At 41.9% G+C, this 22479-nt stretch overlaps 1 protein-coding gene across 2 annotated transcripts; it reads right to left on the reverse strand.

The window, feature by feature from the left end:
* Positions 1 to 35: 35 nt before the first annotated feature.
* On the reverse strand, positions 36 to 22462 carry git1 (G protein-coupled receptor kinase interacting ArfGAP 1). 2 transcript variants are annotated; one of them, XM_026367857.1, is made up of 20 exons: positions 22088 to 22462; positions 16939 to 17072; positions 16657 to 16769; positions 15752 to 15857; positions 15290 to 15376; positions 15041 to 15171; positions 14803 to 14897; positions 14657 to 14699; positions 13119 to 13167; positions 12602 to 12674; positions 11830 to 11927; positions 10879 to 10990; positions 10386 to 10510; positions 9228 to 9380; positions 7700 to 8050; positions 6392 to 6472; positions 6009 to 6085; positions 5418 to 5600; positions 4608 to 4671; positions 36 to 3933 (listed from the first exon to the last, which is right to left on the reverse strand). In XM_026367857.1, the coding sequence occupies exons 1-20, from the start codon at positions 22137 to 22139 to the stop codon at positions 3718 to 3720; spliced, it is 2343 nt and encodes a 780-aa protein (XP_026223642.1). In that variant the 5' UTR covers positions 22140 to 22462; the 3' UTR covers positions 36 to 3717. The 2 variants fall into 2 exon arrangements, with proteins under 2 accessions (XP_026223642.1, XP_026223648.1); XM_026367863.1 differs by lacking the exon at positions 22088 to 22462 and adding an exon at positions 21756 to 21868.
* Between the last annotated feature and the right edge of the window lie 17 nt (positions 22463 to 22479).

Genomic DNA, 22479 nt, shown 5'->3' on the forward strand with positions numbered 1-22479 from the left:
AGATTAGAATAAAAAGAAACTAAATGCAGACAGACCCAGGACAATTAACTTGTTTTATTATTTTATTACAAATGTACAGCTTATGAGTTTCCATTACGATTGACCTTTTTTAAGTCATTGTTTTCTCTACTTTATACAGTTTTTAACGTCTTTTGTTAAAAGATAACTCTCCCGTCACCCATCTCCCAAAGTGTAGAGCTGTGAAGAAACACAGGGGACATGAAACAGTACAGGCCACAGTGCACTGCCAATGGCTGAAAATCAGAAGTGTGTGCATGTGTGTATAATTCACTGGCTGTAAATTTTATGTTTGTATCTGTGAAACGCTTGGTCCAACTGATTAGTGTTAAAGGTGTGTGGTCAGTGTTTAAAAGTACGTGCTGATGCCTGGACATGATGGAGGTGTGGCGATGAGGTGACATGAACTGACGGAAGCATTTAACATTCACACTCGAGGCACCCTACGTAGTGTCTGCTAACTCAGGACAGGACGAGGCCGTGTGCGTTTTAGACCCTCCTCCCACCATTTTGAGATGACTGTAGTGTTAAACCAAAGTGCGCTTCAGACCTTCCTTAGCCCCGTCACATGTCAAACGCTTGCATCCTGCACCTACTGTACCTACTGTACTTAACTAAGATCTCTGGAAGAGTGCAGTGTATTGTAGATCCTACTTCACCCAGCTGGTGTTTGAGAATAGTGCAACTAAGACCACACCAGGATCAAACCGTTCTGAACTGCCCTGTGCATTCTAGTAGTTGAATCGCACTCACTTAAAATATCTACAAGCACATCAGGTGTCAAGACTAAAGAGCTGACTGAACATCCCGCAGCAGGTCCCGCAGCCTGAGGCTCACTTGGGCCAACAAATAAATATCTCACAAACATAAACCTAGCATATAGCTTAATATAAAATATAGCATGAAAATATATGTTCATATATATGGCTCTAATCTAAAACTTGGGTGATCATGATTGAAGGGACAAGTGTTCTACTGGCCCCTGTGTGTGTGTGTGTTTCTCTTGGTTCAGCAGTCAGTACATCACTGTAGCTCAGCTAGTCAAACAGGAGATGATGATGTGCAAAGGCATTCAATATCAAACAATGATACATTTCAAGAGTCTTCCAGACATGATTTGTTTTGACAGGGAACAGAGAACCCCCCCCCCCCCCCCCACCCCACTCTCCCTCTACAGAGACATCTGTGTGAGAGACTGAAAAACACTGACAGTCTGACGCCCTCAAGTGATGAGCAGGGTTAAAAGTGGGGGAGAAAAAAAACAAGTGGACAGAGAAGTGCTAAAGGTGGTCTAGCGTCAATCACTCAAAGTGTTCGGGGTCAATTACGGGCACATTGCTCCTTGTTAGAAGGCAATACAAGATGCAAATGCTGTTTGAAGGATGAGGTCATCCTTTGTTTCAGGTTAGTATGCTTGATGTGCAGAGTTCGAACTCGAGAACAAAGTTGTAAAGCCGCAAAGACTTTGAGAAATTAACTGCAGAATAACTGGAGAAAGGTTAGAGGTTAGGGGTAAACAAAACTAGAAGAGGACGGTCCTACTGGCACCTAGGAAAAACTAGATTCCATCTGCTCAGTCACAGATAGGCCCACATTTGTTCGGCACAGTACAAGTACAAGATTTAAACTTACAGTAGGTTAAGTGCGCTATTAAAAAAACTAAACAAAAAAAAACAAACACTATATTTGTTCCCAATGTCGTCTCCCACAGGCAAAGTTCAGCGACAGCGAAGTAGAAGTAAGTATTGTGGCCCAGATCAGCAGGCCGTGATGAAGTAGTAATCAGAAAACAGGATGTGGACCTGATTGTGCTCGCAGCACAGTCTAAAAAGTGAAACTAATACATGGCAAACTAAATCAAGCACACTTGAGGTGGATGAATCAATTTCAAATGAACTCAATTTCTCAACTGAAACGCTGCGATGAATGTTTCTCATCATGTGTACACTCCAGGTTGCTTGATCTAGTGTTTTCCAAAGGTCTAACCGAAGCTTAACAGCAACGTATGAGTGCTTCGTTTCAACTCGGTGTGACCGACCATTTGCTCACATGCGCGTTGATAACGGTGCTGTGTAGCGGAAGCACCCGCACGTGTAAGAAACATACTGCTTTAAAGCAGATTCCTTATACGCAAACTGGGCCAATTTGTGCGCTCGAGTTCATCATCCTTTGCTTGGCACAGCAAAAATGAAAATAGGATAGATTCTGAGATGATTCCACTGGCTCCGTTAAATGAGGCAAACGAAAAGATAAATCAAGCACAAAAAAACAGACAGCTGAGGATACATGAAAAGAGCATGTTGATCCAGGTCCTCTCCCAATGCACCAAGGGGCCTTCGGTGTGACAGAAAATCAAAACCAAGAACAAATCTCCCTCTAACACCCTCTCCCCTTTGGCAATTGTTCAACCCCTTGGCCACAGGACATTTTACAACTAGAAGAAATAAAATAACAAAACAAAAAAAAAAACCCTCAACTGTCACTCAGATATGGAGTGTTTGAGAAAAGTGAGGGTTATTTCACAGGTTTTTTTTTATGTGTATGCGTGTTTTAAGTCCCACTAAGATGTTGAGCACACACACATCTCCTGCTTTCACTAAATGAGAATCATTTCTGAGACAATGAAATAAACATACATAAACAATTAAATCAAGATGACAGTCAGTAAAAATATCAATACAAAAAAAACCAAAAACAATAACCATGATAAACAATAACAATAAATCACAATTATTCCAGTGTAATTGTTTTGTTGGTGTAAGTCAGTAATGTTTCTCCTCAGAGGTGCAGACAGAACCAATCTGCATATTCAAACCAAAACAAAAATAAAAAGAAGAGAGGAGAAAGAAATGATAACATGCCAGATCATGCTGTGTACCACCAACAGCAGGGGGGGTGACAGGTGGAGAAAAGTGGGAAACCCCCTGCAAAAGCTAACCCAGGAGGACACGCCTCAGAGGCTGCATTGGGTGTGAAGCGGGAGAGAGCTAGATGGGTTCCAGCAGGTCCTTCACTAGAACCAGAAGCTCATCCTGTTGGGGACGGGACAGGCGAGAGAGGGAGGGGTAAGGGAGTGGGCCAGAGAGGAAATGAGAGGAGGAACGTTGTGACTCCTTGCAGGACAGAGGGATGGTGTGTGGGGCGTGTCTTGATTCTTCTTTCTACTTCCCTCTCTTGCAACATGCACCTCCTCCCTCCCCAGTTTGGGTAAACAGAGAGAGAGAGGAATTGAGTGACATGTAAGAATAAATTAAGCAGTAACATCTCAGGATCCAGTTCACTGTACATCACCACCATTGTATTTCACGTATGCTTATCACAACTTCTACACATCTTATTCCAATAGTTTAGCCAGCTCCAGGTTCTAGTTGCCATCTTGGATCCTTCCACTTCCTCTCCTACACCGACTCCCACATTTATGGAATTGCACATCTTCCGGTTCTCTGTAGTGTTTCCGCGTAACTTTCATTCCATTCCATGCATTTTCCCAACTTCTCGCTAGTTTTTTTTTTCTTTCTTCACTGCAGTCATTATTCTCTCAGTCACTCCCCCTCCCTCGTCCATCCATCTATAGTGTTATTATGTTATCCCTCTTTCGTCCTCTCCTAGAAGCCCCTCCCATGCCTGTTAGCCTACCCAAGCACTGATCTGTTCACTCTCCCTCTTTACTCTCCATCCATTTATCCATGCATTTGGGGGTCACTGTTTCTTCTCGCGAGTGGTGATCGTGACCAGTTGCTTGGCAGCCTTGGCAATATCGTAGGCGCACTGGATGACCTGCTGAGTGAGGAGCTGATAATCCACTGCAGGGGCCCCTGGCTCTGAGGGCGCTGCCTTACGGCACTCCACCTGCAACCGTGAGGCACTGGAAGCCAACAGGCGGAGAGAGCAGTGGACTGCATCCAATGCTGGGCGCTGTGGAGCAATAAAGGGAATTAAAACTATGCTCACATGGTGCATGGTGAACAATGCATGGTGAAAAATAAAAAACACCTAGACAAAAAAGTGAATGAGACACAATGACCCTATTTACACCTGGTATTAAGAATAGATAAGACTGGATTACAAGTGGACAGCTGAGACTCAACGCCTTTTTTTCACCAGTATACGTATGTGCGTCTCCAAGGTGTCCAGCAGACCACTTGTGTCCAGATTTCATTACCGTGTCAATTCTGCTAAAAGGTCAAAGGTTAGCTATATTCTCATACACAGCCATGTTACAATAGCAGTCATAAAGTTTGGTTTGAACAGGCTCCTCTGCCCAAATGGAAATTAGGAATCCTGTTTCACTGCACATTAGTGTTTATCTCTGTTTTTTTCCTTAACTTGTTTTGAGCATTGCTGCACTTTCGTCAAACATCCTGCACTTTCCTCTAATGATGATACATTAGTGTTTACAATTCAAGAGAGATGTGGTCAAATGTGTCCAGACCAGCTCGGAAAGTGGTTTGAGTGATCAGATCACAAGCCGTCTTAGTAGCTGAGTGTATTTAGAGCTCTCCACTTGTGAATCAGTTGTCTTACATCTTAAGAACCAGATGTAAACTAGGTCAAAGGGAGAAATTAAATATTAATTACAGAAAACTTACTTTAGGGAAGAGTGAGGCCATCTCAGTGACAGCAGCGTGGATCTTCTCAGAACATGGAACAAAGCTAAGAAAGAGACAAATTATTTATTTAACTTGAAAACGGACAACAAGGTTTCGCTTGACTAGTCTAATGACTAAGTTGGTTCAGTGCAAACCGACTTTCTTATGATCATTTAATTTAGGAAGCTGTCAATCAAAGCCTGGTGCAGACCAAACAACCAGGCTCCTGAAAATGAATCTTTCATTCACTCCAAAGCAAGATCTAGTGCTCGTAAAGCAAACTGTTCCGGAAATTATCTTGATAATAAGGCATATGAACATAATGTACCATCTCCAATGTGTTTATTTATTTTGCCACAATGGTCCTGATGATGCAGACTGACCATAACTGTTTATCTAAGTCTGCATATATTTGCTCCTCTTGGTTTATGTGTAAATCGTCAAAACAAACTGGGCCAGAATTAAAAATCAGCAATGCGTGAATGTCTGGACCAAATAATTCAAACTACAGGTATGAAAGCTGTAGTTAATCTTGGACATTGATTTAAACAGCACCATTCCAAGCTACATTAGCAAATGCTGTCACTTTGTGCAGTTTTTAATTTTAGATGGTGTAAAAGTAACTGAATTCCTGATTAAAAAAAAGAACAAGTTGGCTCTGGCACTGGATGTTCCTGTGACTCCGTGTGTTACCCAATTAAGATAATCAGGTTGCACTTGTTAGCAAGGATATTAATAGCAGTATTTTTTTCTACAGCAGCAGCAAAATCTTTTCCATGACTCTCAATGATGTGTGTGTCCTTCACCAACCTGTCGTGTTTGAACTCCTGAGCAGCCCTGAGCAGCTCCTGGATGTTCTTGGTCACCTGCTCAGTCTTCAGTATGACATCCTCTGTGCAGGGCAGAGTGGGATCTGGCTCCCCCACCTCCCCACCCCCACCTCCTCCGTCTTCAGACTCCCCACGACCTTCTTCCTCACTGCTACGGCCCATACTGAAAAGAGAAAAACATAAATATACATCAACACCTTGTACTATTTGAGAGAGCTGACTGTGGCAGTCTACTCAATCAGTCAGTCTGAGCCTTGCATAGGCATTCAACGTCTTAAAAGACTGTTTGTCTTCTAAAGATGTTAACTAGTTAGTAAAGAGGAGTCACACTACATGTGTATAATAAATTTACAGTACTGGTAACAAACAAAAAAACACAACAAATGCTAATCTAATATAATGGGAACATATGTATATAAAACCATTTTGTAATATATAAAAGGCTTTAGATGACAACTTTACACTTTAATGTGGCTTCGAATCCAACTTCTGCATATAAACAAACAGGAATGCATGCACGCGCGCACACACACACACAATTTTGTATGCAGTGACTTGTAGTCAGTCTAACCTTAGAGAGACGTCATATGTTTGTGTGTTGTCATAGTCACTGTCCGTGCCACTGCCGTGTTTCTCTGGTTTAGGGACCTGGAGGAGGGAAACACAGCAACATTATTACAGTTATTACCCACCGCAGCAAACCTCCTGTGTTGTTCCTGCATGCTCCTGCAGAAATTAATGGATACCACATCCCACTAAGTTTAGGCATTTGTTCCAATCTGAATTCAGATGATTTCAACAAGCATTACACTAAAATATGTTTTAAATCAGACATTTTATTTTTAAAAAACAATAAGCTTCTTAGCTCTTAGCTCTACATCCTGATTGGACTGAATGAATAATCAGCAGTGTAAAGTCTATGCAGAAAAAGAAAATGAGGCTGTGTAAACCGACCATGTGCCTGCCCATCTCTGTAGATCTAGACAGATGCTGGCCTCCATATGGTACAGGACCTCCAGTACTACCCTTCCTTACCTGGGAAGTAAGAAGACGACAAGGATGGAGAGAGGGAGACGGCAGGGAGGGATGGAGGCATAGAGATGACAGAAGAAAAAGATGGAGTGGGAAATAAAAGATTAGCAGAAAGAGATGAATGAAGAAACAGGGAAATGGGAGTGTGAGGACAGAGAGAAGAGGTGTTTTTTGTAAACAGCAGAAAAACAAAATGAGCGAGCCAGTGACAGCAGTGCCACATCAACTCAGCAGCTCACCCGTTATCTCGTCAAGACTACATGCCTCTATAGTTAACACTGAAGTTCAAACACTGTCAACTAAAGAAGTACCCAGTAAGAAACAGCTACACATCACACAGGGCATGTATAATTGACTACACACATACTGTGGACTAATGTTGATCGCCACTATTAGAATGCATAATAAGCAGAAGTGATGCGCAGTGCGAGGGAGTCCTACATTTGAAGATGAGATGGCAAACAATGCAATGACAGACAGAATGCTTACATCCAGAGGATGCACGGCTTCACTGCAGTGAGCAAGGGACAGACAGGTGAAGAGACAGACAGAAAGAAAACAGATAAACAGGTAAATCTTTGTGTAAAGAGGTGGTGACTCTGAAACTGACTTATTGTCCATGGAGGGTGACAGTAAAGGGAAGTGATAGTGTAGTTGCTTCCTATAGCGTCACAGATGATCCTGTTGGCTAAATGCTCTAACTGGTCACCTAGTTGAGTGTTATCAGCCACTTTAACAGAATATGTTTGAATATGGCCTTTGCTTTGTGTGTGTAAAACTGCATTTGTGTTTGATTCTAGTGTCTCGGATAAAGAGGCTGTTGAGTAGCAGGAGCGCTAACAGGAGGAGGGTGGTAGGACAAAAATGGTTGAAAATGTTAAGGTCAAAGGGTGCAGAGCAAGCTATAGAGCAGAGAATCAGAAGTGTTGCAAGGCAACCAATCAGACAGTTCATCTTTCTCCTTCAGGTCACATATTCCCCAATATGGAGCTGTTATCATTAGCCTTAGATGAGCTTTAGCCTTTAGACTTTCATATTTAAATAGGGATTATGCATAACTGGACCTTTTAAAGAGAAGGATCAGGAACTGAGATGCAGGGAGAGGAAGAGTCAAAGTGAAAATAGATAGATTAGGATCGGGCTGTCGCCCATCAATAAAACCCAAAAGAGCCAATCAGGGCCAACAAAAGGAAGGCGGAAATAGAAGGGTCCAGGGAAATACTAACTTACACTGGGTGTGTTGAGTGGCTGCAGGCGGGCTGCTAGGGAGTCCAGGGCTGGGGGACCATGGGCCGTGGGGTTGGGGGCCGCCCCTGGCTCGTACATTGAGAAGGCCTGGCGGTCCCTCCGGTGAGGATGGGAGTGGGGGATGACTGAGGAGGGCACTGAGAGCCCAGGGGGGTCCGCTCCTGGCCCAAACCCACTCATACCTACTCCACCTATTACTCCTCGCATCACACCCCCTTGCCAATGGCCTCCACCCCCTCCTCCTCCACCAGGTCCCCCTACCCCATGGCCGGCTGCCCCCCCAGCCTGCTGGCTGCCCCGCAGCACATTGTTCTCTGTCTGCATCCGCGTGATCTACAGGAGAGGAGGAAGGGAGCAGGGAGGGATGACAGAATGGAGGGATGGACATAGGAAGGGTGAAGGGGGGGGGGGGGGGGTCAACCGAATGGTCAAAGACAAGCATCCATAATTACAGGTAGAGAAAAAGGCTCATACCGGGCTTCACATTATAACTCAAATCAATACCGGGGAGGGAGTAAATGTGTAGTACAGACATGTCAGCTGGTTACATGTTGAGGCAGAGATCAGGTCTTGGGGAAGGGGTGGAAGGTTACAAACCTGGATATATAAATAGTTTGCTTTATTGGGGTCAATGTAGGGAAATGTGGATGCACCTGCACTTTGGTACTCCTAAAGAACATCTAATTTAAAACCAGGCTCTGTTATTTTCAGCGTGTGTGTGTGTTTGTATGGCTATATACTAGAGCAATTTCAGGGTTAAGACTAAGTTTTAGAGTTAGGGTTAGAAGACAAAATTGAGTAGATTAACATGTCCTACAGAAGTGTAGGGTGCTAGGGAATGTATTATGCCAATGAGTATCCTCACACTAACTGCCATACAAAAATGTGTATGTGTGTGTGTGTGTGTGTGTGTGTGTGTGTGTGTGTGTGTGTGTGTGTGTGTGTTCATAAGTATTGTCTTGTACAAGTGCATTTGTTTTCCTTAACTATTCACTAGGCAGAATATATGAATGAATCATGGGTCACATAAGCTGACACAGGCAACCACTAATTAATACACTGACCTAATGACAATGACTCACAAGAATCCACATGAAGTGACAATGAACAGCAGATGAGCACTATCAAAAATAAACTAAAACTGACAACTATAATGAAAATGGCTATTTGTAGCACCCTCGATCCACACGACAACGACATCTACTTTGGTTTCTAGATAACACTGAAAAGCTGTCGCCAAATTCAACAGTGTAGGAAAATGACACCCTGTCAAGAAAAATACATCAGCTGGCATCAGACATTAAAATATTCACTTGTCTCTCCATCATCCTGTCCTCCTCCTGTCTGAAACTCTTGTTCCTTCCTGCCTTGCCAACCTGTCTCTGTCACTTTTTTTTTTATTGTGCGTTCTTCAATACATCCTCTGTTGTCTAGCTATCATCTCCTGTCTGACTTGATGATGTCTCCATTATCCGTGATCGTCCTTTCATCTCTCCTCCATACTCCCTACCTCCTTCTGGAGCCTCCGGAGCTCCTCACTTAGGTTGTTGTTGACCTTCATCAGCTGCTGCACCTTGGCTTCTGAGGAGGCCAGGGCCTTCTTCACTTCCAAATACTCCTGCAGGGTGATGGGACCATCTGACAGGTCGGATGAGTCCATACTCTAGAGTGTCAAGACATACGGGCAGGTGAAAACCAACAAGTCAAAAGACATAAAACCAGGGCAGGTGGAAAGTGTGGCCCAAAGTGAAGAAACTAACATCATGATACTTTTGAAGGAATTACAGAATACAAACTCAGTTACCCCTGTGCTAATCTCACAGGTTTTATGCAGGGGTAGTAAGGGGATATGCTGTATTACTATGAATCAATGCTTTCTTCTGTATGAGAGGCTGGGCTGCAGCCTACATTACTAAAGTTGGTCACCCACATACAGAATAAACAGTAAAGCCTTGGTTCTTGCTCTCAGTGCTCTCTCCACCCCCACTTCCTGTGACTTTGGAGCATGCCCAAACTCAGACCTATACTGCTCCCTAAAATCAAACCACTGAAAACATCTCTCATACACTATTTTTTAAAGTTCTTTGTTTAGAATTCATCTACCACCTACCATTTAATTTGCAAATTCCCTAACTTAATGCAATACATAACACTATAAATAACAGAACAAGAGCCATTTGTTACCATACCACAGTTAATCATATGTGCACAACAAAATAATGAATGCACATTTTTATTATGGAGATGGGCATGGAAAATCCAACTTGCGGTTTTGCCCACTGTGCTAAACAAGTCCACAGGAAAAGATAGCTACTGGTTAAGCTGCTGTTTACTTTGTCATTTCTACCACTCCCACTCCTGCACCATTTTCTACGCCGTCTCCTCTTCCCTCCTTACACACACACACACACACACACACACACACACACACACAGTATGAACAATGCAGTAGCTGATGATGTCACTCAGGAGACATGTGGCAGCTTTGACAATGGCAACTCCCCCAAAGCATGCTGGGACAAGCAGTCTTAAAGCGAAACCCAGGAAAGCTTTGCTTTATAATATATCATATTCTAAGTGTCCAGTGTCCATCATTAGCTTTTATCCTAAAAAAAGTGTTTTATTCAAGCTGTCAGCTAGCTTTATAGTGTTCGTTCAAATACAATACCTTTGCACGATTGCTGCGTTGTGTGTTGTTGTTGTTTTGGGTCGTCAGTTCACTGTCTGTGTCTTCATCAGAAGCTACGCTGTCGTAGTCATGCTGGTCATCATCAATACCCAGATCTAATGGGTCTGGAGAGGAAAGAACGCACTTGTTTCTTACAGTTCTTTCAATATTTCAACATAATGGCATCCTGTGGCATCACACAGTCCTACTCCTCCTTCTTCTTTAATTTCTCTGAGGAATGAGCAAACTAAAACCATTGAATGATTTCGGCTAGGTTTTTTTCAAACTTATTAACATCGATTTCACATAAGAACTAGTTGTTTCCTTCAGAGAACGTATGCAAGTGCATGTATGTACAGAGAGATACTGGGAAAAGTTAATAAACTGACCTCTATTAATCCATACTTATAAGTAGGTTAACTTATATGCTGTTATTATTCTTAATAATAGCTCTTAATTGTAATCTATGGGTCTGCTTTTTCCAGTGTCTCACCAGTAGGGCTGCTGAGGCCTTTTCCCTGCTGTCTTCTTTTGGCATCACTCAGGATATCAATGATGAGTGTGGCAAACTCGCGAGCATTGAAACGGGCCAGTTTCTGACGGCCCTGAGAGAGAGGGAGGGACAGAAAAGATCAAGTCAACAGTTAAGAGTATATGGTTTTACCACATGCACACCCTGGCATGACAGTCTGAAATTCAGTGAAAACCTCTGAAAGTTCTATCTCGAGTTGTTGCAGCACATAAAAACAATCCAGCCCACATTCAGTGGTTCACTGACTGTGTGACTACTGTGGTCAACTACCATGGGCTGTGGAAAAACACAGTCATGCTGAATACTCAACACACACAAATTCACAAAAACACTCACCATCACAACTGTGCTGATACACTCACAAACATGAGCGATGAAAAAAAAATTACGTTAGCATTCAGGCATCCATATAAAAGGATAGAAAAAGGCAGTTTCCACTAAAGTGCTAAACTGAAATTATTATAAAGTGAATGAAAGTTTAACTGTATTTCAGAGAGCTGGCCAATCACAGCAATGAAAAGATAAGGAAATGAGTGTTAACTGTGTGTTTCCTTGTTTTAAAAGTCAATATTTACATTAATGCGCCACACAGATGAGCAGAAACCATGTGAGAGGACATGTGGGATTTCACAAAGAATGAGGAAAAGAAGAGAAAGAGAGAAAGCCAGCTGTATTAAATCCTTCCTCCTTTCTCACAGCTGAAAAACATCCCTTGTCAATTTCACACTCCTTCTCGCCCCCCCAAAACTGTCTAACTCTTTTTTTTTTTTGCATGCTCTTAGATTCCCCCCCCCCCCCCCCCATTTTTCTCAATTTGTCATTGTCGTCTATTTAAAGTATCACATATAAATGTATATATGAGTATATGCATGCCACCTATTATTTGCAATGATTGATTGTGTATATGTTTACCTGGTTGCGCGTGGCAGAGTATTCAGGATTGACTGGCAAAAAGGGCACCGCACTGCGTTCTGTCACCAGTGTGCTGTGGTTCTGGGTCGTAAGCCAAACTGGAGAAGAGGAAAAAAAAAAACAGAGGCAAAAAATAAACGTGTGTTTAAGCCACAAGGTCGTCTTGGCTGGAACATGGGCAGCCAAGCAACCAGTCCATCCACCCACACATACACAGACATGAAGTACAGTAAAAAAAAGAAACAGACTCAATCCTTAAACTGAATTCCATCCCCTATCGTGCACAGTCTTGGAGCTCTCGTACTGTGTATTGCTGTATGTATCCTTGCCACTTACCTGTGTTGTTTCTGCCAGAAAGCTGCTGCTACTGAGTGAAAGGGAGCGGAGAAAAGGAAAAAGGAGAAGAAGAAAGCACAAGAAAAAGCCGAGGAGGAGGAGAGAGAGACTCAAGAATTTCTGAGGCACTTCCTCACCCAGTCTCTCCTCCTCCCTCACTCTCTCCATTTGGCCTTCCTTTTTCAACATTTCCCCTCTTCTTCTCACTCTGTCCTTCAAATTTACTCCCTGTCTACTTTCTCTGTGAATTTCTCTCCTTTGCTTCCCTCCATTACTTCTCAGAATTGATGTAAATGGTGAAATCTATCCTATAGGTGTTTTCAATTTCTTTTAACATTTGGTTTCCATACAGGGAAAAAGTCAAAACATGAGCAGATACATCTGTGCTTCAGATGAGCCAAAGATGGGAAGTAAAGAAGGAGGAGGTGAGGCTCACCTGCATCGTTCTCCCTACGATCCACCTCATCATAGACATCCATTGCTAGCTCTTCAAACAGTCGATTATTGAGCTGTCACAGACAGAAACATATTGACCCCAAATATAATAACAAAAGTATTCACACACCTTTATTGCAACAAACCAAATAAACAGCAGAAGAAAAACAATATGATGTACAGTCATCTGGGCTGAGGTTTTTCCTTTCAATCAACCACATCTTTGCAGAAAACCTCAGTGTCATGGTTTGTAGCTAAATTCCTTTAAATGCTGAGAACTGACCATCAGGTCTCAGTTTTGGATTAGTAGCATTCTGTGTGGGCAAACAGATGGCCTTGGAAGGAACAAATCATTGGCTAGGAACAGAAAATCTGGCTGTTACGCCCACCTACCATTTTTGTATTTACTAAGCAAGTTTCTACGTTCAAGGACACACAATAGAAAACTGGCTCCATCTATTATCTGGGTGATTCTTTGCACTGTGCAAATGTACAATAAGCCATCCTGGCCAACTCACCGCTTGGAGCTTCTTCTTGGCTGCCTTGGCCAGCTCTGAGAGGTCCAAACTAAAAAACACAGATGACAACAGTGAGGCAAGCATCACAAAGATATTGTGGAATAAAGAGATGGAGGGAGAGGGAGAGTGAATGATGTGGAGATGGAGAAAGAACCAGGAGTGAGGAGTGGGAAAAATCTGGTTTGCTGGAAAGGGAAATGGGGAGAAGAATGCTACATCTGAGGTGTGATGAGTTGGGTGTGAAACTGACAGGATTTAATGTACTGGTGACTACTTTTTGAAGCTGTGTTACCATGAAAACAACCCTTGTACAGTCCCAGAGACAGGATGCATCTGTGGTACTGCAAGCTAAAGCTAGACAGCTAAACATAGTGAAATATCATTCATTATTCACGATGCATGTACATTGGCAGAGACTAATATTTTAGATTATAATCAAGTTTATATACACATGTCAGAACAGGACAGTGTCCGTTTTTGGAACTTCAGTTTTAGCTTTAGCATCATTTTCTGCTTGCTACCATGTTCACTGTGTATGTGTAATTATAGAATGAAACGAAAAATGGGTGGTGTGACACCTTGCAGGAGGCCGTCAGAAAATCTATTCCCAACAGCTTTTAGTCATCTTGATATTTCTCCTTCAGAACTAACTGCGTGTCTTTGTTTTCTAGTGGTAATCGTTCCAGGCCTGATAATATGTTCACTATGAAACCAATGAAAACCCGGTTGAATTATTCTGTAAACACCAGGGAAATTTAGAACATAATGGGACAGCAGAAATATGGGACTGAAATGAAGAAAGACATTCTGGAAAATAAGGGACAAGGAAAGTAAAGATACCTCTGTGTCGGGCACTTAGGACGAGCTCTGGCTCCACCAAGCGCAGCGAAATGGAGAAAACAGACAATGAGTGAGAAAAAGGGAAGAAACAGAAGAAGTGGTAGAGAAGCCATATCAAAAAAAGCTTTAATTGTTATTAACCAGAGAAACATTCCCCAGAACAGAACAGATGCAAGTGGAGTTAGATGGCAGCTCAGAAGTAAGACCCACTTAAGCTGTTTAAGGTGTTGATGGTTTAATTTCTTTACATGTACAGTTCTGAGTACATTTTTTTAAATAACTTCTCTGACTTGAAGGAATGCTAAACTTTATTTTGCTAAAGGTCGACTGTGTAGTTGTTGACCTCACAAATAAAACCTGCAGGTAAAACCAAGCACACCTCATGTATCTAAATCATCAGTGTTACCTTGTCACCTTTACCAGCTTCAATCACCTTTTACAATTGACAGCAATAAACCAAACTTTTTGGGTGGGGTTACGCATACATATGGTGCCACCCTCTGATCAGAAAAGTAAACTGCATTAGTTTCAATTAATTTGTGCTAGAGAGAAATAAGAAGGAACGAGTCAAAGAAGTGAAGCAAGTTAGGTAGCTCCAAGTACACCAACAAGTTCTCTTGTGTGATCAAACTACACTCTGCCAGCACTAATAGGATGTTGATAATCAGCTCCACAAAATGCAATCTCATGGTCCATACCTGTCTGCCATTTGAGGAATGATATAGTGGCCATTCTTGTGATCTGAGGAGAGAAGAGGGGAGTTATTACCTGAATTAAAGCTTCCACAGAAGATAACAGCCAACAGCTTTAGAGCATGTGAGGTGCACAAAAACCGCCGCGTTACCTGGACGCCGTCCACATAGGTAGAAGGCTAGCCTGTCCGTCAGTTCATACTGACACTCTACCAGTCGCTCTGCTAACTCTATATGGCCCGCCTGCCTGGAAGACAAACACAAATTATTTACTTTCTTGAAATAAACAATTTAGACAGTTTTATTTTAATGGTTTTGTTACTTTACCATTCCCTCATGGCAATATTGACATTTGATAGCAAACTGTCTTATTAGTAAAGTGTCTTGTACCTAGCATAATCCATAGGTGTGCGTCCATTGATGTCAGGTGCTCCAGGATCTGCGCCATACACCACTAGTAGCTCAGCCTGTAAGATTTGGCCTGCCTTGGCTGCCACATGAAGCGGGGTAGTGCCTTTTTCCTGAAGAATAAGATGTTTAAACAGAGTCAGGAGAAGAGGCCTGCATAATGAGAATAACTGAGCAGTATGGCTAATTTCTAAATGGACTGAGTCAGCGAGGAGATTTTTATTTCCTGACCGGGTGGAAGAAGTTGGCCTGAGCGCCAAGGGACAGGAGCCGAAGACACGTCTCTAAACTGCCTGTCCGCACACTGGAGTGAAGTTGCTAATAGAGAATAGGCAGATAGGAGAGAGAGAAACAGAAAGATGGGGGTGGAAAGATTAAACATCATGGAGAAACAGAGGCAGGAGGATTCCCCTTATTAGCCCACTGGAGCTCAGCAGCATTAGAAATCATTATACATCCTGCCGTGTCATTCAGATCACTTCCTGCCTGGGGGTTTTATCAGTCGGTGTGCGTATATCAGTACTTGTGTGAGTGCATGCACATGTGCATGAGCATGCATAAGCTCTCCTGCTGATATTCTATAAATGAAACATCCTTTGTGCTTACACATGCTGTTCTACAGTATGGCTATGTCTGTGAGGCTAATTAACCCATAATGTTGTGCCGCAGTGTTGAGAAATGCTAAGCACTCACCTTACTAAGGTCCTTAGTAGTGACGCCATCATCATCACGGCAGGGCAGCTTGTGCACAAAAGCCAGCATCTGATATTTGGCTCTAATGAACTCTGACTTAGTGGGACTGCACAGGAAGTGAAGGTAAGATTGTTATAAAAAGAAAAGGTAATTAATGTGAGGATAAAATATATATACCACTTTGATTTATGTCAATGTGTCAATCATATTATGTTATATGCATTATGAATATGTCTAGATGAGATTCCCAAGACGAGGTCTGTACAATGCTATAATCTATCTATGGAGATATAAAAAGCAAGTGTACAGATGTAACGTGTTATGCCAGTCCTTTCAGAAACTAAAGACAACTAATGTATAATTTAAATTTTATTTGATTAAAGTATGATAACAGCCTTCCATAAACACCATGAGAAAAGATGGTAGGGAAAATATATATATTGGAACTCTCTACTGACAGTGGAGGTCCTGCTTGTTTTACAAAGACATAAGCACCGCGTATAATATAATATATCTTAATTCTAACTTCAGTGAAATGTCTATTTCCTGTGCATCCAATTCTTGTTCTCACGACACTTCCACAGCCCATTTCCCATATTTCAAACGAAAAAAACACTACCACACTATGCTGACAAGCTTATCCTTTGACAATACAAAAAGTCCTATGAGAGCAGAACATGATTCATTAGGAAGGTGATCCATGGCAAAGAGAGAACTGTTTAGGGGGCATTAAGGAACAACTGGGTGCAATTGCTCTTCACTACTCAAAACACTCATTACATTCAGGGAGGTTATATAACACTCCTGTACAACAACGGATAATAATTTCCCCCAGCTAATGTGATTTCTGGGGGCAGTAGGTAGGAAGTGATAGTGTATTATGAGGTCGTAGGGAGCAGACTTACTGGACTTTGTCTTGGGGATTGGGTTTTCTACGACCACTCTGCACCTGAGCAGGGTCCAGGAGACTGTGTTCCCATATGGAGTTAGCCCCATTACTGGCCAAGGTCTGAACCATCTGAAACACACACACACACGCACAACAATGAATTGTCGATGGTTAAATTTTGGCACATAAAGGTACATCACTAACGCAAATATTAGTCATATTAGTTCTATATTGGTTATAGAACCAATGTGAATAAACACTTCCGAAATTATTCCTCACTCTTTTTCTCCAGCCTTACCTGGAGTAATGAGGGAGGCCATCCACTGTGTCTCAGGTGCTTCACTATAGAGATATGGCGCCCTAAGCTCCGATGGACTGAACAGCATTCATCACAGATCAGGACTCCTCGGTTGATACTGGTCCAGCCCGGGTCTGACAGACAAAGAGACGGATTGTATTACATGTTTTGTAAACATGTTTGCATTTTGTATGTTCACTGTAAAGAATCTTAAGTTATTTGTGATAGCATTCACTTCAGTCTAGCCTGAAAAACAACTCGCTGCTCTGTCCTACAGAAACCCCTCAATATCCCAGCAGTGTAATTCACTAGGTCACTAACACATATAGTGTAGTGGGAAGATAACCCGGCTCTGGCCTACCTCCAGCAGGAGTCCTTAGGCAAGACCTTCTGACGCTTACCCTGCCTTTTGAAAAAAGCATGTGCCACATGACTAAATGTGCTTTATCAACAATTCTGCTAACCTACAGTAAGACATGTTGAATGGAATATGCAGATATCTATAGGTACTTAATGCTCACAGAGCAACAAGCATAACGTGGGAAGTACTGATCCTCTGTCACTAAAATCCAATTAGTCTTTTAAATTTTACAAATTAATGTGCAAATTAAAAGCAAAGCTGGCTTGCAATTATGGGATAAACATCTTAATAATGATTTTTGAGTTCACACAATAGTGTTATAATTAATAGAATTTTTGAACTTATTGAATTAAAGTATGGGGAAAAAAAAAAAAAGGTGAATGTCCATAAAAAGTGTAAGCAACTCTAGCTGACACCGAAAACCCCTTTGGAACAATAATACCTTATCTCAATAAGAATATTTTGTCATAACACAAAGAAAAGACACATGAATTATGAGTCAGTCTTAGGAGTTTTTTTTTAGCTGAAGTTGGAAGATGGTACGTGGGAGGACCAAACACACGACTAAAGCTGGATCATACAAACAGTGTTTATTCCATATGCTGGGTTGTAATATAATTCCCAGAATTGTTACTCACTAACTAACTAACTAACTAACACGTGAACAAATCCAGTCTTTCATAAAAAAAACAAAACAGCTACACCTTAGTTTTGTACAAAGGCGGTAAAAAGGCCAGGTCACATCCATAGGTATATCACCATATTTACCATAAGGACACACAAATGTAACTCTGACCTATCAATTATAAGTTCCTAAATGCAAGATCTACTAGTTCTCAATAGTAGTCTGTGCCAACATCTTGTATTGGTGCGACATAATATTACCATATTCAATTCTGGAGAAGAAATTAGATTTTTCTAGATTTGTAAGTATGACATGAGGATGTGAGGTGAAGCAGCTAAAGCTACAGACAGCAGCAGACTAGTCTCGAGTCTGGGTCATGTTTTTGCCCTCAGAACCCTGAGAAGCCTACAACTAACACAGTTACACACTTGCATGCACATGATGCATACACAAACACACATACTTTGTCCATTAGTCACTCTCAGGGTGGGATAAAACTGTCGGGGCTTATGGTATTAATGAAGCTAAAATAGTCCATCGTCAGATAAACTAATATGCTGCCTGCAGAAAAAGTAGGAGCAAATGCAAAATGCCTTTGATAAGAGCTATAGCCTAGTTTAGAACAGAAGCCCATAGGCTTTAAAGACTGGACTGCAGCAATTTAATTCCTTAATCTGTATAATAAATATAAAAACTCCCACAGGCTGTGCTATCTGTTGGCTTGCTGGATCAATATGAGCCTACACCATTAAGCTATTAGACCTGGAAAGACTATTGGCATTGGCATATTGGCATACAGTGCAAATCTGCAGCATGACATAATTTAGGCTAAAGTTGCCCTAATTTATCAATACAGCATTGACATCCGTTTCTATAACTGTGACTTGGGTCTGCATAAAAACATGTATTATACTGAGCATTTATAGTGAATTTAAAGTCTTACAGAAATTAATACTGATATAGTTTCACAGTTAACTAGTGAATGTGCACATTAAAACCTAAGAGGCTGGTTCATATTTCACATTGAAAGAGTCTCACAGCTCTAAAAACTACTGTCATTTACAGGAGCAACATGTAGGGTCCAGGCAGTGACCCAAATCATTTCAAGGCTGATGTCAATTCATACATTCCTTAGCAAAAACTGACAGTACAACACAATGTACAGATTCAACCACTGTCAAGCTGCTCTAAATGCGTGCACAACAGTTTCAGTTTCTTATACAATTGCATCTATTTACTATCATGACAACATGATTCATTGTTGCTATCTATCACACAGATTGCAATGGCATGACATTAAAGTCTTTCTTGGCCACGACTGGGAGTATAAGTCGTCCTCTGTAGACATGCCATTGGATTATATCCTAGTATGACACAAAGCTGTGTAGTAGGGAGGTGGCCTGTCACCAGTGGCTAGGTCAGCTTTTTGCCTAACACACTGCATGTGTGTGCATGTCTTCACGAGGAGGAGCTACATGCAGAGAACTAATGGTAGAAGAAATAAATGACCAGTACACAGTCACAAGTTAAAATAAGTCTTGTTTTGTTTTTAGAAATCCATGTAAGTAATCTACTGTATTTTAACACACACACAAAAAAAGAAATCGAAGAAGGGATTCATTTGTCAGGAATAACAAATTAATTAAGCCTCAAGTTGCTTTGTCACTGAAATAAAAATACAGGGGTAGGAAAAAGTATGTGAACCTTTTGGAATTTCATGGTATTCTGCATTAATTTGTCATAAAATGTGATCTGATCTTCATCTAACTCAAATATAATGTGCCTAAAGTAATAATGCAAAAATAATTCTGATCTTCTATGTCTTTATTGAGAACAACCGTAAAAACTTCATAGTCCTAGTGGAAAAAATCTGTGAACCCTTGGAATTATGACCTTCAGAAAGCTACATTAATTGGAGTCAGGCATTAGCATAAGTTAAGAAAATTATCTTGAGGGTGTGGACTAGAGCTACTTTGACTGACAAAAACCAGTCAAACTTTTTGAGTTTGCACCGCACAAGAACGAGATGCTTATGTGAGCCATAACCTCGCCAAAAGAAGCTCTCAGAAGATCTATGAATAAGAATTGTTGATTTACATAGAGCTGGAAAAGGTTACAAAGTGAAGCTTTTGCTGATTAATAAAAAGAATACTGCTGCACGCCTGATGTTTGCCAAGAGCACAGTGACACTCCACAGCAGAATTGGCAAAATGTTTTGTGGACTGATGAAGCTATATTAAACTATTGGGAAAGAACCCATATCTGGCATAAAAAGTAGTATGGCGGAGGAAACACCTGCTTTGCTGCATCAGGGCCTGTCCAGCTTACAGTGATTGGGGAGGAAGATGAATTCTCAAGTGTATAAAAAATTCTTTAGGATAAATTGAGAATGTCTGTACGTCAGCTCAAACTCTGTAGAAGTTGAGTGATGCTACAGGACAAAGACCCAAATAACCAAAGCAAGTCCACCACAGAATGGCTTCAGAAAAACAAAATCCACGTTTTGGAGTCAGAGCTCCGACCTCAACCCAAAAGAGATGCTATTGAACGACTTGAACAGAGCCACACATGAGACATCCAAATAATATGACAGAGCTAAAGCAGTTCTGCAGGAAGAAGGGGCTAAAATTCCTCCTGAACGATGTGCACGTCTGATTCACAGCTACAGGAAGCGTTACTGCTGCTGCTTATTGTTGTTCTCAATAAAGACAAGAAAGATCTGAGTTTTTTTCTTGTGTTCTTACTTTATGCACATTATATTTATTAATACTCTTGACTTTGAGTCTCTACTCTTGACGAAGATTAAAGAGGTTGATTAGTGCTAGTGATATTAGGAAGTTGGGAAAAACTGAGAGGGCAGGAGGACAGACAGACAGATGCTGATGCAAGAAGGGAAGTCTACAGTAGCAGCAGGGAATAGGTCTAAGTCATAAATTAGTAGCAAGGTGTAGGCAGCATGATTTTGAACACTGAGCAGTAGGGCCCTTAAGCTGACAGATACACATTGCTATCAGGAGAAGCAGCTGTGAAGAGAGCAGTTTTTGTAATGCATGCACACATGCATGAATGCAAGCAACACACACACACACACACACACACACACACACACACACACACAATGTGCCAGTGCTTCAAACTAAACATGAGGGCATGTGAGGCTGCATATGCAAAGCAGAATCAAGCCAGAGGATACTAAGATTGTTTTGACATCATTTCAACCACACTATCCCACAAACACATGGGGGCAAATGAGGTAAAGCTAACCTCAAAATGTGAAGGTTCATTATAGTGGCTATATCTCTAGTCATCTGACATATGTACACCTAAAATAATACTTTTCAGGATTAATCAGATTAAATACTATGGGTGCATTTAAATATATTGACAGTAAAACGCGTGTGTAATGTGTACAAATATCTATTCAAGTTGTTGTAGGTTTTTCCAACACCCTGGAAATGACCAAACACTGATATAGTTGAACGAGTGGCTGGTAGCCGACGCGCTAGCTGAATCAGCTTAGCTGTAACTTGCCGTTTAGCAAAAGTTAGCTAACATCGCAGCTAAGCTAACAACGTTAGCTAGGTAAAAATCAGGGGAAAAACACCACAGGTTGTGCCAACAATAACACCATGTTTTTTTTTTTTTTTTATATATTCAACAATGATATTACACGTCAGTTCATCAAGTGCAAGAAAACTTTTGATAACAGGCAGTAACACAGGGAGTCAAAATCAGCAGCTCGCTAGCCAGGCTAAGCTAACGTGTTAAGAAGTCAGCCCCGGTTGCGAAAATCAAAACAAACGTCTCTTCAAGTATGAAGGCGACACAAACCTGACACCCGGGTCCTCCACTGCAGCAAACTACCTGCTCTCCCTCACATGTGATCCCGGTCAAATAAATACACCGCTACACATCAAGCAGTTCAACGAGGCACATTAACGTTGAGCAGCTATTAGCTAATGATAATTCCCGTTGTGATAACACGCCTATTTTTCACTGTTTATTTTGGGCCTAGGCGCCGCTGGGAAGCCCCGGCCGTTTTCCTGCTCTGCGGACCCGCTGACAGTGACAGCAGGCTCGGCCCTGTTGTCCCACCGTGTCGCCCTCCCCGACGCATTGTTCCACTTCAGCGGTCTATTTTTATTTATTTTCCTCCTCCCTACCTGGCGCACTGCAGTCGGCGCAGACTTCTGTCCTTTGTAGCTTCCTTGACATCTCGAAAGAGGCTGCGATCGAGAGGTGGATGTCGGCGATGATGTGGTTGTTCGCCCTTTCCCCCCGAGCTACCGACCGACGTCTGCCGTCAACCGATGCGGCCCCTGAATCCCCGGAAGCCGGGTGGTGTGATCGGCTTTCCCGGCCAGCTGACAGTTGAATTTCCCGTTTGTTCCTGCGGTCACTTCGCCCACGTTCACTGCTGAATCCCAAGTCTAGAGCCACGTAACGCGTACACAGTAAATCTGGATCTTTGTGTGAACCCTCATTTCGGAATATTTACTAAATCTGTTCTCTGCATTACCTGCGACTGACCGAGAGACGGCAGCTCTTTACCTGT

Source organism: Anabas testudineus, chromosome 13 (genome assembly GCF_900324465.2).
Source record: "Anabas testudineus chromosome 13, fAnaTes1.2, whole genome shotgun sequence".
In the NCBI taxonomy this organism is placed as follows: Eukaryota; Metazoa; Chordata; class Actinopteri; order Anabantiformes; family Anabantidae; genus Anabas; species Anabas testudineus.

Coding starts and splice junctions, on each gene's coding strand:
- git1 (XM_026367857.1), bottom strand. CDS start 22,139: ATGTCAAGGAAGCTACAAAGGACAGAAGTCTGCGCCGACTGCAGTGCG. Junction 9,381..10,385: donor AACGCAGCAATCGTGCAAAG/GTATTGTATTTG, acceptor TTGACACTCTAG/AGTATGGACTCATCCGACCT. Junction 3,934..4,607: donor TGGCCTCACTCTTCCCTAAA/GTAAGTTTTCTG, acceptor ATTGCTCCACAG/CGCCCAGCATTGGATGCAGT.